The following is a 15,660-nucleotide window of genomic DNA, read 5'->3' as shown; positions in this document are numbered from 1 at the left end:
GCAGGGGGTAAATAATTCTGAGACCACAGTAATCATTAAAAGTGGCATTTTTTGTGGCTTTTGAAAACTTCTTATATTGTGATGAAACATTTTAAATGTTCTTGTTTGATTTATCGCAAACAGAACATTAGTGAATTTTGTTAAAAAAAACCCTTTCTAATGGGGGTTGAATAATTTTGACTGCAAATGCACCTTCTACAGGTTACTATTTTTCTGCTGCCTTTGTGGCGCAGTGCTCCACACGTACGCGACTACCACCAAAATTTGGGTCATTGTTTTATACCATGTGTTGTAGGATATCGGTATTATGTAGTAGGCAGCGCATATACAGAAATCTATTGGTTTTATCAAGTTATACCAGAGAAAATACGACACGCATTGCAAATATCAAGTTAGAAACATTTTTTTTCCTTTAATAAAATGGCAGACTAGGTCACGGTATTAACAAAAAAAACAAAAAAAAAAAAAAAAAAGTGTCCGCTGCATGCAGAAGTTCGGTGAGTGCCGGGAACACGGCAAACGTTGGAGCAGATACACAGCCCTAGTATAGTGCTTTCCTGAGGGATAAGGGGGTTTTCAGTTTAAAAATAGGATTTATATTAGTAAGTTAAATGGATTAATTTTTAAAAAGTGGAAATACATTGAGCAGCCGCTCGTCTGACAGTGAAGGTATATAGAGAGGCGGACGACACATAGAAAAGGGATGACCGGAGGACAGACCTGGAGGAACAAATAAAAAGGGACACTGCATTTGGTTGCAATGAAGTTTATAAAACATTGTAGTCCACAGATCCTATCCACATACGACTTCTTAATTTATCTTTTGGACAGATACATGCTAGCGCTCCGGAGGGTATATCAGGTCGGTGCGGCTCGGCTGATGTCACACCAACATTTAACCAGGAATGCGGTTTGCGGCTTCCTCCTCCGCGTCGGCCCTGTTGGCATTAATTTCTGCAAGTGTTCTTGCAAAGCGGGTCCATTCATCATTTCGAGGAACCGAAATTTGCTGTGAAATAAACAAGAGGATAAATCATCAGAAACCATATAGCCTGAAAAGTATCAAAAAGTCGCCACCTGATTCTTCATTAAAGGGAAGGTGTCGCGGTTTTTTATTTTTGTATTAAAAATAGTGATTATGAAATCAAGTATTTCTAATACAAAATGAAAATCGCAGCTTATTTACTTTTTATTTAATTCTTATTTTACTGGAGGCTCTGGGGGCTGCCATCATGGATTTGCCGTGTGTGTAACGACAGTAACTCATTCCTTTATGGTAGCCCCTGTGCATAGAGAACAGTAGTCGGGATCAGACCCCATGCAGTACGTTACATTGGGCGTCTGCTGTGACCTGGACGCACCCCTTGGGTTTCACAGATCACAGCAGGAGATGAGATCAGCGCCATTATTGTGGAGCTCACAGCGTGTGCTGTTTACTCCACTATACCCCTGTCAACCGCCGGGATGTGTGAGTACGGTCCACCTCCCCTCCCCTCCCCCCATTACCGTCTCCGATGACATCACATCCCTCAGTTCTCCCCAGCCCCTGCTCTGCCCCCGCTACTGCCGCAGCCCTTCCCCCCCGCCGTTACCGTCTCCAATGACTCCATCCTCCCTCCGTTCTCTGCCCGCCGCCGCAGCTCCCCCCACCACCGCAGCTCCCCCCGCTCTGCCTGCCACCGCTGCAGTGTGTGTGTGTGTGTGTGTGTGTGTGTGTGTGTGTGTGTGTGTGTGGTGTGTGTGGTGTGTGTGGTGTGTGTGGTGTGTGTGGTGTGTGTGTGTGCCACTGCATGTGAGTACCTGTGTGTGTACCACTGATACTGTCTGCAGGGTTGTGAATCTAATCCTATCGTGTGTGTGATACTGTCTGCATAGCTATGTATCTAATCTCCTGTGTGATACTGTCTGCTAAGCCGTGTATCTAATCCTATCCTGTGTGATACTGTCTGCACGGCTGTGTATCTAATCCTATCCTGTGTGATACTGTCTGCAGGGCTGTGTATCTAATCCTATTGTGTGATACTGTCTGCATGGCTGTGTATCTAATCCTATCATGTGATACTGTCTGCACGGCTGTGTATCTAATCCTATGTTGTGTGATACTGTCTGCTGAGTTGTGTATCTAATCCTATCCTGTGTGATACTCCTGCTGTCCTTGGTGACACTTTAGACATTTGTGGTCATCAACAAAATGGCTCTGCACTATGTCCCTACATGTCATTCTCTGTTATCTGTTGTAAACACTCAGATTAGGAGGGGGAGGTGTGATATCACACACAGGAGAGCAGACTCCACCCACTGTACTGCAGGCTTTAATTTTGAGCTTTTTTTTACAGTGCGATTTCTGTAGGATTTCAGCAGCTGCTCCCCCTAGTGTTTAACAGTGGAAAATATCAAACTTTTTAATTTTTTTTTTATATTTTGCTCAATTAAAAACAAATAATATTTAAACAAAACATTAAAACATTACTACTTTACATTTTTTCAGTTATTGATTTTTTTTTTTTACGATACCTTCCCTTTAAAAGAAGCATACTGGCAATTAAGAGCCCAAATCCAATACTTGTGCACTTATATAAAGGGAATCTGTCAGCAGAATTTTGCTATGTAATCTAGGAGTAGTGAGCCTGATTCCAGGGATGTATCACTTGCTCAGCAGCTTTTGTTTTCAATACAATCATTATTTTATCAGCAGGAGATTATCATCACTACAAGACTAGGTGTCTCCTGCCATGTAATCTAGGTTATCTGTGTAACCCCGCCCTCACCACTGATTGGTAGCTTGTTAATGCACAGTGTACACAGGAAGCCACCAATCAGGGGTGTGGGCGGAGTTATACACTGCACTCATAGCTACAATAGGGGAAACAGGGATTCTATCAAATCTTCACAAAGCAGTCCAGTAAGTGACTTCGCTGGAATCAGAAAATCCATCCCCAATTCATCATGCTCGCAGATTCCAGCTCACAAACTGCTGACAGACTATCTTTCAAAACAAGAAATAAAAAATTGCAAGTGCAAAGAATATTGACAATTTTTTTTATTAATTAAATGCATTTTTTTTTGGTTAAAAATCATTTTTACAATTGGTTTTAATGAAAATATTATGGACAATTTAGCAGTTACAGGACTTTGTGCTTCACTTTACAGTTGTAGTGCAAAAGGAGTTAAAGAATGTCAATGAGCTAATTTTGATGGCAGGGTTCATAGTTCTCATTTTTTTCCCCAAGCACCAATTTAAGACCACATCAAAGTTAAGTTGAGGTCATAAGTCAGCTTTGAGCCTAGTAGTAAGTGACATATCCCTGGAATCAGGGTATCAGCCCTTACATCATGCTGCTCTCTGATCACATAGCAAAAACCTGCTGACAGATTCCCTAATTAAAAGAGTGCCTTAAAGTTGAGACTACAGCAGCAGCCCCTGGAGATGCATTTCAGGGCATCTTTCTTATTTGGGGTACTTTCACACTTGCGTTGTTTTCCTTCCGTTACAATCCGCCCTTTTGGAAAACAGCGGAATCCGTTAACGGATTCCGCTGTTTCCCATAGACTTGTATGGTTGACGGATTGTACCGAAAGGACCTACGTTGCTTCCGCTGGGCGACGCTCCGTTGCTTCCGCCAAGCGGGAGGAACGCAGCATGTAACGTTGTTTTGAGCAGCGGAATCCTCTGGATTTCACTGCGCATGCGCTTTTTTTTTTAAATCACAAACTTTATTTTGGCTCGCAGTGGCCGAACGTTCAGCTGATCACCCGGCGGTTGGCTGCAGGGAGGGATCAGCTGATCACCCGGCGGTCGGCTACTGGGAGCGATCAGCTGATCGTTCACAATAGTCTGCCGCCGGTAAAACTGTAAGTAAAAAAAAAAAATCAAAACGGATTCCGTTGTTTTGCAGCATCCGTTGCATCCGTTGTGCCACTATATGCAACACATCCGTTGCATCCGTCACGCAATGCAACGGATGCCGTTCAACGCAAGTTTGAAACTAGCCTAAAAGGATATTAACAATTTTCAGAGAATTTCATTATATGCTTTTCAGTCCAAAATTCTGTACTGATTAATGTTTTAATTTATATGAATTTAAAGGGGAAAGATTTCTTGTGGATGTTTCCGATTATTTATATGACCACAGAAGCGGATGAAATATTACTAATGTCATCTGCATGCTTTGGACAGTCTGTTTCGTGACCACTAGGGGCAGCTTACTTAATAAAAACAGTATGCAGAGAGCTCCCTCTAGTGGTGGCTGCAGGAATGCAGCACTTCAGCATTAAATTCTATAGCCATGCTGCGGATTTGGAGCACTGTATCAGAAGAACGGTGAAATGACTGCTACACAGATTCTAAAGTAATACATCAAGCAATTTTACACCTCAAAAACTTTGTTAAAAGTCAGCTATTGTAAGAAACTTTAGTCAGCTATTCCTCCGTACACTGTAATTGTAAACACAGAACCATAGTCACACCAGAAGGCGATCATCCAACACAACATACCTCCCCCACGTCATAGATAAAGATTTCTCCTTCTGAATCTCCCACTGCGATCTCTCTACCAGAATGAGTCCATCTGACCCGATTGAGAGCTGGGTTTCCTTCAACTGTAATGCTGGCTGTAGGAACCTGTTCAATAGACAAGAGATATGTTATATATTATTTATTTTATATATATAAAAAGTTGATTTAAACTATGGATCAAATTTTTATGACATATTCCCTCTAAAAGGGGATCTGCCGGCAGGAATATCACCGTCCATATTTATGTGCACATGTAGCTCTTTCAAAGACAAGTCCAACAATACCTTCACATGGCCAGTCCCTTCCTTTGTTAGGCTATGTGCGCACGTTGCGTTTTTTCCGCGGAAACGCTGCGTTTTGAACTGCAGCGTTTTCAGTGCCAAATTGCATGCGTTTAGCTTCCTTCCCCAGTAAAGTCTATGAGAAAGCCAAAAAATCAATGCACACGCTGCGTTTGTAAATGCAGCGTTTTGGATGCCCAAAATCGCTGCGGAAAAAGAAGCAGCATGTCACTTTTGTGCGTTGTAACCTACATTGTCCACCTATTGAAATCAATGATGTGGATCAGAACGCAACCAAAATGCACTTGGACTGCATTTTTGCTGTGTTCCGCAAGCTTTTTTGACAAGCAAAACGCAGGTCTTTTCAGTCTCTGTCTGTGGATGTCTGTGAATCTCCCTGTCCGGCAGTCGGTCTCTTTCTCTGTGAGTTGGTCGCTTTGTCTGTCTGTCTCTGTCCGTCGGTCAGTCTCTCCCCCTCTCACTGATCCCCGATCACCGGCGCAGCGCTGCACGGCGTTCACACTGCTCCAGCGGCTTTTCCGCTTTTGAAAATGCCGGCCGCTCATTATTCAATCTGGTATTCCCTGCTTTCCCCCACCCACTGGCGCCTATGATTGGTTGCAGTCAGACACCCCCCCACGCTGAGTGACAGTTGTCTCACTGCAACCAATCACAGCCGCAGGTGGGCGGGTCTATATCGTGCAGTAAAATAAATAATTAAAAAAAAAAAACGACATGCGGCCCCCCCAATTTTGATACCAGCCAGGGTAAAGCCACACAGCTGAAGGCTGGTATTCTCAAGATGGGGAGCCCCACGTTATGGGGAGCCCCCCCAGCCTAACAATATCAGACAGCAGCAGCCCGGAATTGCCGCATCCTTTAGATGCCACAGTCCCGGGACTCTACCCGGTTCATCCCGAATTGCCCTGGTGCGGTGGCAATCGAGGTAATAAGGAGTTAATGGCAGCCCATAGCTGCCACTAAGTCCTAGGTTAATCATGGCAGGCGTCTATGAGACACATTCCATGATTAACCTGTAAGTGAAAGTAAATAAACACACACACACGAAAAAATCCTTTATTTGGAATAAAACACAAAAAAAAACCCTCTTTCACCACTTTATTAAAATCCTCAAATACCCTTCCAGGTCCGGCGTAATCCACACGAGGTCCCACGCGACGCATCCAGCTCTGCTACATGAAGCTGACAGGAGCGGCAGTAGAACACTGCCGATCCTGTGAGCTCCACGCATCAACTGAAGTGAATCGCGCTGTAAGCGGGGACATCACTGAGGTAATGGTAATGCCGGTGTGTGTGTGCGGTGATTATGGGTGCGGTAGTGCCGGTGTGTGTGCGGTGAGGATGAGGGCTGTAGTGTTGGGATGTGTGCCGGAATGATGAGGGCTGTAGTCTCGGGATGTGTGTGGGGATGATGAGGGCTGTAGTGTCGGGATGTGTGCAGTGATGTAGGCGGTAATGTTGGGATGTGTGCGGTGATGTAGGCGGTAATGTCGAGATGTGTGCGGTGATGTAGGCGGTAATGTCGGGATGTGTGTGGTGACGGCAGCGCTAATCGCGCTGCTCACTTCAGTCACTCAGGGGATTAGCGGTCACCGGTGAGTCCTTCATCGGTGACTGCTAATCAGGATGCCACACACAGATAGAGCAGCGGTATGACAATGAAGTCAGGTGAAGTTCATCCGAGTTCATTCTCATTGCCCAGCTCTGACTGTGTCTGCTGTAAGCGGGCATGTAGCAGAGTTGAATTGCCGGAGGAACGCACTGTCAAAAATGCATCCAAAACATACGCAAAATGCATAAAAAAAGCATCCAAAATGCATGCGTTGTGGATGCATTTTTTTTTTTTTTTACAAAACGCAGTGTCCAGTCTGCCAGAGGGTGCGTTCTTTTCTCACTGCAGAGAACGCAAAGTGCGCACATAGCCTTACTGAGAAATCAGTGTTTGAATTGATATGCAAATGAGACTGAAGAGCCATTTGTGGATCTCAAGGCTCCGTCACTCCAGCTCTCTATTCCCCACCCAGAGCCACCGCCTTCTGCTGCTTCACCGATGACTGAAGCCACACAACATAGAGGCAGTGAGTCAAGCAGGAGGCGGCGGAGCTGGGAGGGGAATAGAGATGGAATGTCAGAAGCTTCAGATCTACAAATAGCTCTTCAGCCTTATTTGTTTATCAATTTAAACACTGATTTATCAGTAACGGGGAAACAGGCCGGCCATGTAAAGACATTGCTGAACTTGTCTTTGAAAGAGCAAAATACACTTATAGTTTTGAGGTGAAATCCTGATGACAGATCCTCTGTAAGGCCATGTTCAGATGATAAATATTTGGTAAGTATTTAACATCAGTATTTGTAGCCAAAACCAGGAGTGGGTAATAAATACAGAAGTGGTGCCTGAGTTTCTATTATACTTTTCATCTGATTCTTCTTACATTCCTGATTTTGGCTAAAAATATTGATATCAACTACTGACCAAATACTGTGAACGTGACCTTAATGCCATTGTGTATTCAATTTTATTCTTCAGGAGCGCACCGCTTCCCTGCCTCCTGCGTTGTGGTTTGGTGAACTGCTGACTAAGATTGCTCGCTCTGGGCCACAGTCATGGCTGAACCTGTGGCTGAGTGATCTCTAATTCTGGTAGGAGAGACGGCCTTGCTGCTACAGAATTGGAGAAGCCGCCAGAGGCAGTGATCTCTCCAGCTTCAGAGCCGCACTGGCAAGGAAACCAGCCTCTGCCGAAGTGGTCGGTAACCTAGACAACGAGCTGTCAACTATAAAATTAAAAACCCTGCGTTCTTGAGAAGAGAGAGGATTTTTAATGAGATGACAACAGTGGCTCATTTTTACAAGCTCATTGCACTTCTACCCATTTAGTTACCGACAACCCCTTAAATTCCTGTGATCAGGAGCTGGTTTATGCATCTTACTTAGCTTCTCTGCAGCTTTATCTGATACGTTGAGGCAAGGAACAGAAAAGATTCAGCAGCTGAGCCCTCTGTGAAGACACGGGGGTCAGTGGGTGCTCTCGTCCGCTGGCCTGGCCGCCTTTAGAAAGACAGCATGGCCCAGGTCTCATCCTAACTGAACGCACGACCTCCTTAACCGTGGGCGGAACACCACTCAGACAACACAGGGTGAGGGAATCACAATATTAAAGGCCCCGTCACACTAAGCAACATCGCTGCTAACGAACAACTTTTGTGACGTTGCTAGCGATGTTGCTGTGTGTGACATCCAGCAACAACCTGGCCCCTGCTGTGAGGTCGTTGGTTGTTGCTGAATGCCCTGGGCCATTTTTTAATTGTTGCTGTCCCGCTGTGAAGCACAGATCGCTGTGTGTGAAAGCGAGACAGCAACAACTAAATGTGCAGGCAGCAGGAGCCGGCTTCTGCGGAGGCTGGTAACCACAGTAAACATCGGGTAACCAAGAAGCCCTGTCCTTGGTTACCCGATATTTACCTTTGTTACCAGCCTCCGCCGCTCTGTCAGTGCCGGCTCCTGCTCTGTGCACATGTAGCTGCAGCACACATCGGGTTAATTAACCCGATGTGTGCTGTAACTAGGAGAGCAAGGAGCCAGCGCTAAGCATTGTGCGCTGCTCCCTGCTCTGTGCACATTTAGCTGCAGCACACATCGGGTAATTAACCCGATGTGTGCTGTAACTGGGAGAGCAGGGAGCCAGCGCTCAGTGTGCGCTGCTCCCTGCTCTCTGCACGTGTAGCTCCGTGCGGTGGTAACCAAGGTAAATATCGGGTTGGTTACCCGATATTTACCTTAGTTACCAAGCGCAGCATCTTCCACGCGGCGCTGGGGGCTTGTCACTGGTTGCTGGTGAGCTCACCAGCAACTTGTGTAGCGACGCTCCAGCGATCCCTGCCAGGTCAGGTTGCTGGTGGGATCGCTGGAGCGTCGCAGTGTGACATCTCACCAGCAACCTCCTAGCAACTTACCAGCGATCCCTATCGTTGTTGGGATCGCTGGTAAGTTGCTTAGTGTGACTGGACCTTAAGACTTTATTGGATCCCCAAAACAATTAACGGCACATAAACACATAACCAGCAAAACACACAAATGTAACAGGCAACAGAGTATCACCCTTCCGCTGGCTTACCAGGGATTTAGAATGACAATGCCTCAGAGGTTCCAGGGCTACCTACTCCAAACCAGCAGCACCCCGCTTTCGGCGGGCACCCACCGAGACTGGAATAATGCCAGATTTAGGAAGCTGGCTGAGGTCTGCAAAGTCTGTACCAGACTGAATTGTCCCAACCTGGGTTTCCTCCTTAAGTAGTCTCTGGTTTGAAGTCATGTAGCCAAGTGTTCCTCTAGTCGGAGCCAAAGTCCCTAGGCCGAGTCCACAAGGTATCCTGGTTCTGATCCTCTAGCCAGCTACTAAGAGCTTAGACTGGATCATGCAAAATCCATCAACAACTGGTGACTTAAAGAAGTCCCTTTTTATAGCCATAGCCTTCCCTTTGGATATACTGTGCCCTTATCGGATTGGTTGTACAAGATTGCTTCTCTTATTGGATGAATTTCAAGCTATATTCAAATAACCAGAGACAAAGGGTGGGACAGGTAAGTTACCTCACATCTAGCAATTCACTTAAGGTCCAGTCACACTAAACAACTTACCAGCAATCCCAACAACGATAGGGATCGCTGGTAAGTTGCTAGGAGGTTGCTGGTGAGATGTCACACTGCGACGCTCCAGCGATCCCACCAGCAACCTGACCTGGCAGGGATCGCTGGAGCGTCGCTACACGAGTTGCTGGTGAGCTCACCAGCAACCAGTGACCAGCCCCCAGCGCTGCGTGGAAGATGCTGCGCTTGGTAACTAAGGTAAATATCGGGTAACCAACCCGATATTTACCTTGGTTACCAGCGCACGCAGCTACACGTGCAGAGAGCAGGGAGCAGCGCACACTGAGCGCTGGCTCCCTGCTCTCCTAGTTACAGCAAACATCGGGTTAATTACCCGATGTGTGCTGCAGCTAAATGTGCACAGAGCAGGGAGCAGCGCACAATGCTTAGCGCTGGCTCCTTGCTCTCCTAGCTACAGCACACATCGGGTTAATTAACCCGATGTGTGCTGCAGCTAAATGTGCACAGAGCAGGGAGCAGCGCACACCGGGTGCAGCTGCACAGGGTACATATATAGGGTATAGAGTACAGGGTGCAGCTGCACAGAGCAGGGAGCAGCGCACACCGCTTAGCGCTGGCTCCTTGCTCTCCTAGTTACAGAACACATCGGGTTAATTACCCGATGTGTACTGCAGCTAAATGTGAACAGAGCAGGGAGCAGCGCACAATGCTTAGCGCTGGCTCCCTGCTCTCCTAGCTACAGCACACATCGGGTTAATTAACCCGATGTGTCCTGCAGCTACATGTGCACAGAGCAGGAGCCGGTACTGACAGTGAGAGCGGCGGAGGCTGGTAACAAAGGTAAATATCGGGTAACCAAGGACAGGGCTTCTTGGTTACCCGATGTTTACTGTGGTTACCAGCCTCTGCAGAAGCCGGCTCCTGCTGCCTGCACATTTAGTTGTTGCTCTCTCGCTGTCACACACAGCGATCTGTGCTTCACAGCGGGACAGCAACAACTAAAAAATGGCCCAGGACATTCAGCAACAACCAACGACCTCACAGCAGGGGCCAGGTTGTTGCTGGATGTCACACACAGCGACATCACTAGCAACATCGCTGCTACGTCACAAAAGTTGTTCGTTAGCAGCGATGTTGCTAGCGATGTTGCTAAAGGCCCCATCACACTAAGCAACATCGCTAGCAACATCGCTGGTAACGAACAACTTTTGTGACGTTGCTAGCGATGTTGCTGTGTGTGACATCCAGCAACACCCTGGCCCCTGCTGTGAGGTCGTTGGTTGTTGCTGAATGTCCTGGGCCATTTTTTAGTTGTTGCTGTCCTGCTGTGAAGCACAGATCGCTGTGTGTGACAGCGAGACAGCAACAACTAATGTGCAGTGAGCAGGGAGCCAGCTTCTGCTGAGGCTGGTAACTAATGTAAACATCGGGTAACCAAGAAGCCCTGTCCTTGGTTACCCGATATTTACCTTTGATACCAGCCTCCGCCGCTCTCACTGCCTGTGCTGCCGGCTCCTGCTCTGTGCACATGTAGCTGCAGCACACATCAGGTAATTAACCCGATGTGTGCTGTAACTAGGAGAGCAGGGAGCCAGCGCTAAGCATTGTGCGCTGCTCCCTGCTCTGTGCACATTTAGCTGCAGCACACATCGGGTTAATTAACCTGATGTGTGCTGTAACTAGGAGACTGGGGGCTGGTCACTGGTTGCTGGTGAGCTCACCAGCAACTCGTGTAGCCACGCTCCAGCGATCCCTGCCAGGTCAGGTTGCTGGTGGGATCGCTGGAGCGTCGCAGTGTGACAGCTCACCAGCAACCTCCTAGCAACTTACCAGCGATCCCTATCGTTGTTGGGATCGCTGGTAAGTTGCTTAGTGTGACTGGACCTTTAGTGTGACTGGGCCTTAAGTAATACAATGGGAACTTCACATAATTGAGTTATCTGGGTGTCTGGGCTCCAGTGGCCAAAACAATTACATGAGTCAACAAGAGCCTTGTAAAAACAATGAGGGGCTTATCCCCAGTCTATAAACAAACTATCTTCATGTCTAGCTGAATGTTAAGACACTTTAACCCATGAGAGTCCATGTCTTCACACCCTCTACTTGGGGTAATAAGACTTTTTGCCTCCCAATAGCCATTTCTAGCCACTCATCTATAGACGCCATAGAAATAGTGACATGGAATATATCATTACATCAATATACTAGTTTCCTAAAAATCTTTCTAAATACAAAAGGACAAAAGCCTGCACCATGGCAAATACTATATTTTACCTTGATATTAATGAAAGAAACTATAATTATCTTTGCATCAATTCATATCTATTATATCAGTCAAACACAATTACAAAATAATAAGTGTTAATGAGTCTTGAAGAGTCTCTCAGCAAACGGCTTGTTAACCACTTGAGGTGCAAAAATAAAAGCAAGATCAGAGCGATCTTCATAGGCAGATGGAAATGCTGTAATTATTTCATCTCCGAGCAGGTAACGGGATTTTATACTGGAGAAATTAGTATAAAACGCGCTATTCTAGGCAAAATACGGGAAACAGAATATACTTTTCGGATTTCTCTTAAGATTTGCAATGTAATTGAATTAACATATCGATGACCCTCAATTATGTTAAAAGAAGGAAAGGGAATGGCCACAATTAAAGCTTAATGAGAGTGTCGGGCAGCAGAGTTTAGGATAGATTGGAGGGGTGCAAGAATGTTAATAGAGAGGCCAGAGAGCAGGAGGTTGCAGTAGTCTAGGCGGGAGATGATGAGGGCATGCACTAAGGTTTTTGCAGAATCTTGGTTAAGGAATCTATGGATATCCAGGAAATATTTTTGAGTTGGAGTCGGCAGGAGGTATAAAGGATATTAAGCCCAGTCTCATATCTTGATTGACAGTGCTCTTTTGGTAAAAATGAGAAGTGTGTAAAAATCAATCCCTGTTGCTGCGTTTGTGCGTTTACACCCACCCAGAGGCACGCTCACAATGTCAGTGCAGGCGAGCATAAAATGTGGTGCCTGGTTCTTGCCACTACTTGACACACCCAGACGTATAGTGAATGAGCGGCTTCACAGAGGGATTTAAGACTTCACAGACAGGTGCCAGGAATCAGAACGTGCCCACAGTCATTGTGTGCGTGTGTGCTGGACTACTGCAGTGTCTGTGTGCAAGCGCAGAAATGGGGAATAGTTGACTACCAAGTCTGCACTATCAATCAAAAGAAGATACTGGGCTTATTATGCAAATCTGAGCTTATAACAGAGCACCAACCCATAGGCCGTGCCAAGGGTGCACCAAAGCGCCCTCATATACATATTAAACAGTAAATTTTTCAGCAAACATAACATTAAAATGTATATGCGTGGCATGATTTTTATAGGGGCCAAGTAAATGTTTAACTGGCCACTTTGAGGCTGTCAGGCTGCCTTTTCTATCAATTACTAGTGATGAGCGAGCACTAAGATGCTCGGTACTAGAAATCAGCAGGTCGGACTCTCAGACGGGCTCGACTCTAGTACGAAGTATAATGGAAATCAGCAGGAAAATTTAGTATTTTTCTGGAAGACGTCAGGAAAAATGTTTGCGTTTTCCAGTGACTTCCATTATCTTTCAGTGCTAGAGTTGAGCCGGTCCGAGCGTCCGACCTGCTTGTTTCTAGTACCGAGCATCTTAGTGTAATTATTACTAGTGATGAGCGAGTACAAGGTTTTATTAGTCTTGCACACAATGACAGATGCTACGATTTCTGCTGCTCTTACTGCTTAACTGTACATAAAAATTGCAAATGGTTAGTTACTCTAAGATCTCTGCATATGGCCGGATACAGAAGACCTTAGAGAAAAGTCATCTAGTCCAGTCGATTTCAGTGGGATCGGCCAAACATCTCAAGATTTTCTAACTCTTTCCTCACTTTGAAGGATAGGAAGGATCTGGCTTGTCAAATATCAAAGCTCCATCCTTTTCCCAAGCGATAAGACACTAAGCAGAGTCTTGCAGTGTGTGGGGAGGTCAGGAGAGACAGCAGTGGGCCTCAATGAAAGACATCTAAGGTATTTTGGTCCTTTAACACTAGAAGTCCCAGAAATTTCGAGCTCCCCCCTTGAAGTCCCTAAAGGTCAAATGACCCTTAGTCCAAACTGACCTAACTAAGGGTACCGTCACACTTTAGCGACGCTCCAGCGATCTGACCTGGTCAGGATCGCTGGTGCATCACTACATGGTCGCTGGTGAGCTGTCAATCAGGCAGATCTCACCAGCGACCAGTCCCCAGCCAGCAGCGACGCGTGGAAGCGATGCTGCGCTTGGTAACTAAGGTAAATATCGGGTAACCAAGTGCTTGGTTACCCGCGCACACCGCTTAGCGCTGGCTCCCTGCACTCCTAGCCAAAGTACACATCGGGTTAATAAGCAAACCGCTTTGCTTATTTACTCGATGTGTACTCCGGCTACGTGTGCAGGGAGCCGGCACTGGCAGCGTGAGAGCAAAGGACGCTAGTAACCAAGGTAAATATCGGGTAACCAAGCAAAGGGCTCCGCTTGGTTACCCGATATTTACCTCGGTTACAGCTTACCGCAGGCTGCCAGACGCCGGCTCCTTGCTCCCTGCACATTCAGATCGTTGGTTCCCGCTGTCAAACACAGCGATGTGTGCTTCACAGTGGGAGAGCAACGTCCAAAAAAAATGAACCAGCACTGTGTGTAACGAGCAGCAATCTCACAGCAGGGGCCAGATCGCTGCTCAGTGTCACAGTGAGATCGCTAATGAGGTCACTAGTGCGTCACAAAAACCGTGACTCAGCAGCGATCACGCTATGTGAGAAGTACCCCTAACTAGAAACTAAAAGGCTAAACTCAATGGAAAACAACAACCTCCTGTGGTGTGACAGTAATGGCCTTAATTACAGAACAAAATACGGTGATTATAGGATGTTAGCTAAAATCATTCAGGTCATTCGACCGTCTCTGGGTTCCAAAGGTAGAAATGTCAAATGACCCCTCTCTGGAACTTCTAGTGTTAAGGCTTGCAGAAAACAGAGATGAGCTGTAATACGTATATCACCACTTTTCCAGCACATAAGGGTATATTTAATTGAGGACTTCTTTTTTGCCTTATGACATTTTATGGCAGATCATTTAAATAGGGACCTCTGAGAACCATGAGTCCTAAATGGACGTTCTACGCAAACTTCTCCAGTGAACATGGAGCCAGGACGTCCTGCATTACCTGGGATTGATAGGGATCTGGACTCCCCATGATTCATAAATAAATTTATATATTACATACATACATACATATACTGTATATCTCAATTACCAGTACTCAGGGGAAGTGACAAACTGTTTCCAAATTATCCTCATCCAAACCCATCCCATCACGTATGCCCCATCAAAGCAGGGCAGTAATTGAACAAAACGATATAAATATATCTCTCTCTATCTATCTATGTATCTATATACATACGTACATATATACACATACATTATATATATATATAATGTATATCTCTTTACACACCTAACTCTATATATCTCTATATATTTATATCTATATATATATATATTTTTTTTTTTTGTAAAAGCCCTTTATTTTTTTGACCTGAGCAGAGTCCTCTTTGCAGCTGCCTTCTTACCTCTGTATCATTGTTCAGTTCCACAGGTCCAATCGCCCCACTCCATCCACACAAGCAAACAGGGCTGGGTGAGTGGGAGACCACATGACGTCATAGACATAGTCAGAATTGTCCTCAAACGAATACAAAGGTTTGTTATTCTACAAGACAAAAGCAAAATAAAAAGTTAAGATGATCAGGAGTCAAAAAATGGCATTCAGCAATAGTTATAAAGCCAGGACAGTATATGAGAAATCTTGTATGCAGTCATCCTGCGTTAGCGTTTAAAGAGGTGATCTGGTACCGGCCACTTCTGAAACAAGTAGTAAGTAGACCCGGATCATCACTTTTAAGTCTTAATTGCATAAAAGGGGTATTCCCGAATTACCTCTAGAGCAGCTCAGAGCTCTGCAGTCTCCTTACTTCATGGTTGCTCCTCCTTCATTGAAAGCTCAGATTTAATAACTGCATTCTGAACTACATATTAATTCGGTAGGTGTTTAGGTCTACACGGTAATCACTATATGTGCATGTTGAGATGACAGTGCAATTGAACAAGCACACAGCTCAGGAAAGTGAGAGCTATGATAAGGAGAACTGCTCTGGAAGCTTACGATAGTGG

General features: G+C 45.7%; 1 protein-coding gene across 1 annotated transcript in view; it reads right to left on the bottom strand.

The window, feature by feature from the left end:
• Positions 1 to 387: 387 nt before the first annotated feature.
• Positions 388 to 15,660, bottom strand: part of DYNC1I2 (dynein cytoplasmic 1 intermediate chain 2) — a 174,205-nt gene continuing 158,932 nt past the window's right edge. The window contains 4 exon segments of the mRNA XM_075317327.1: positions 388 to 1,009; positions 4,496 to 4,621; positions 15,060 to 15,076; positions 15,079 to 15,199. Of these exon segments, the coding sequence (XP_075173442.1) occupies positions 896 to 1,009; positions 4,496 to 4,621; positions 15,060 to 15,076; positions 15,079 to 15,199 (378 nt within the window). The 3' untranslated portion in view covers positions 388 to 895.

This window comes from Anomaloglossus baeobatrachus, chromosome 7 (assembly GCF_048569485.1).
Source record: "Anomaloglossus baeobatrachus isolate aAnoBae1 chromosome 7, aAnoBae1.hap1, whole genome shotgun sequence".
Lineage (NCBI taxonomy): Eukaryota > Metazoa > Chordata > Amphibia > Anura > Aromobatidae > Anomaloglossus > Anomaloglossus baeobatrachus.
This window is presented reverse-complemented; position numbering and strand designations above follow the sequence as displayed.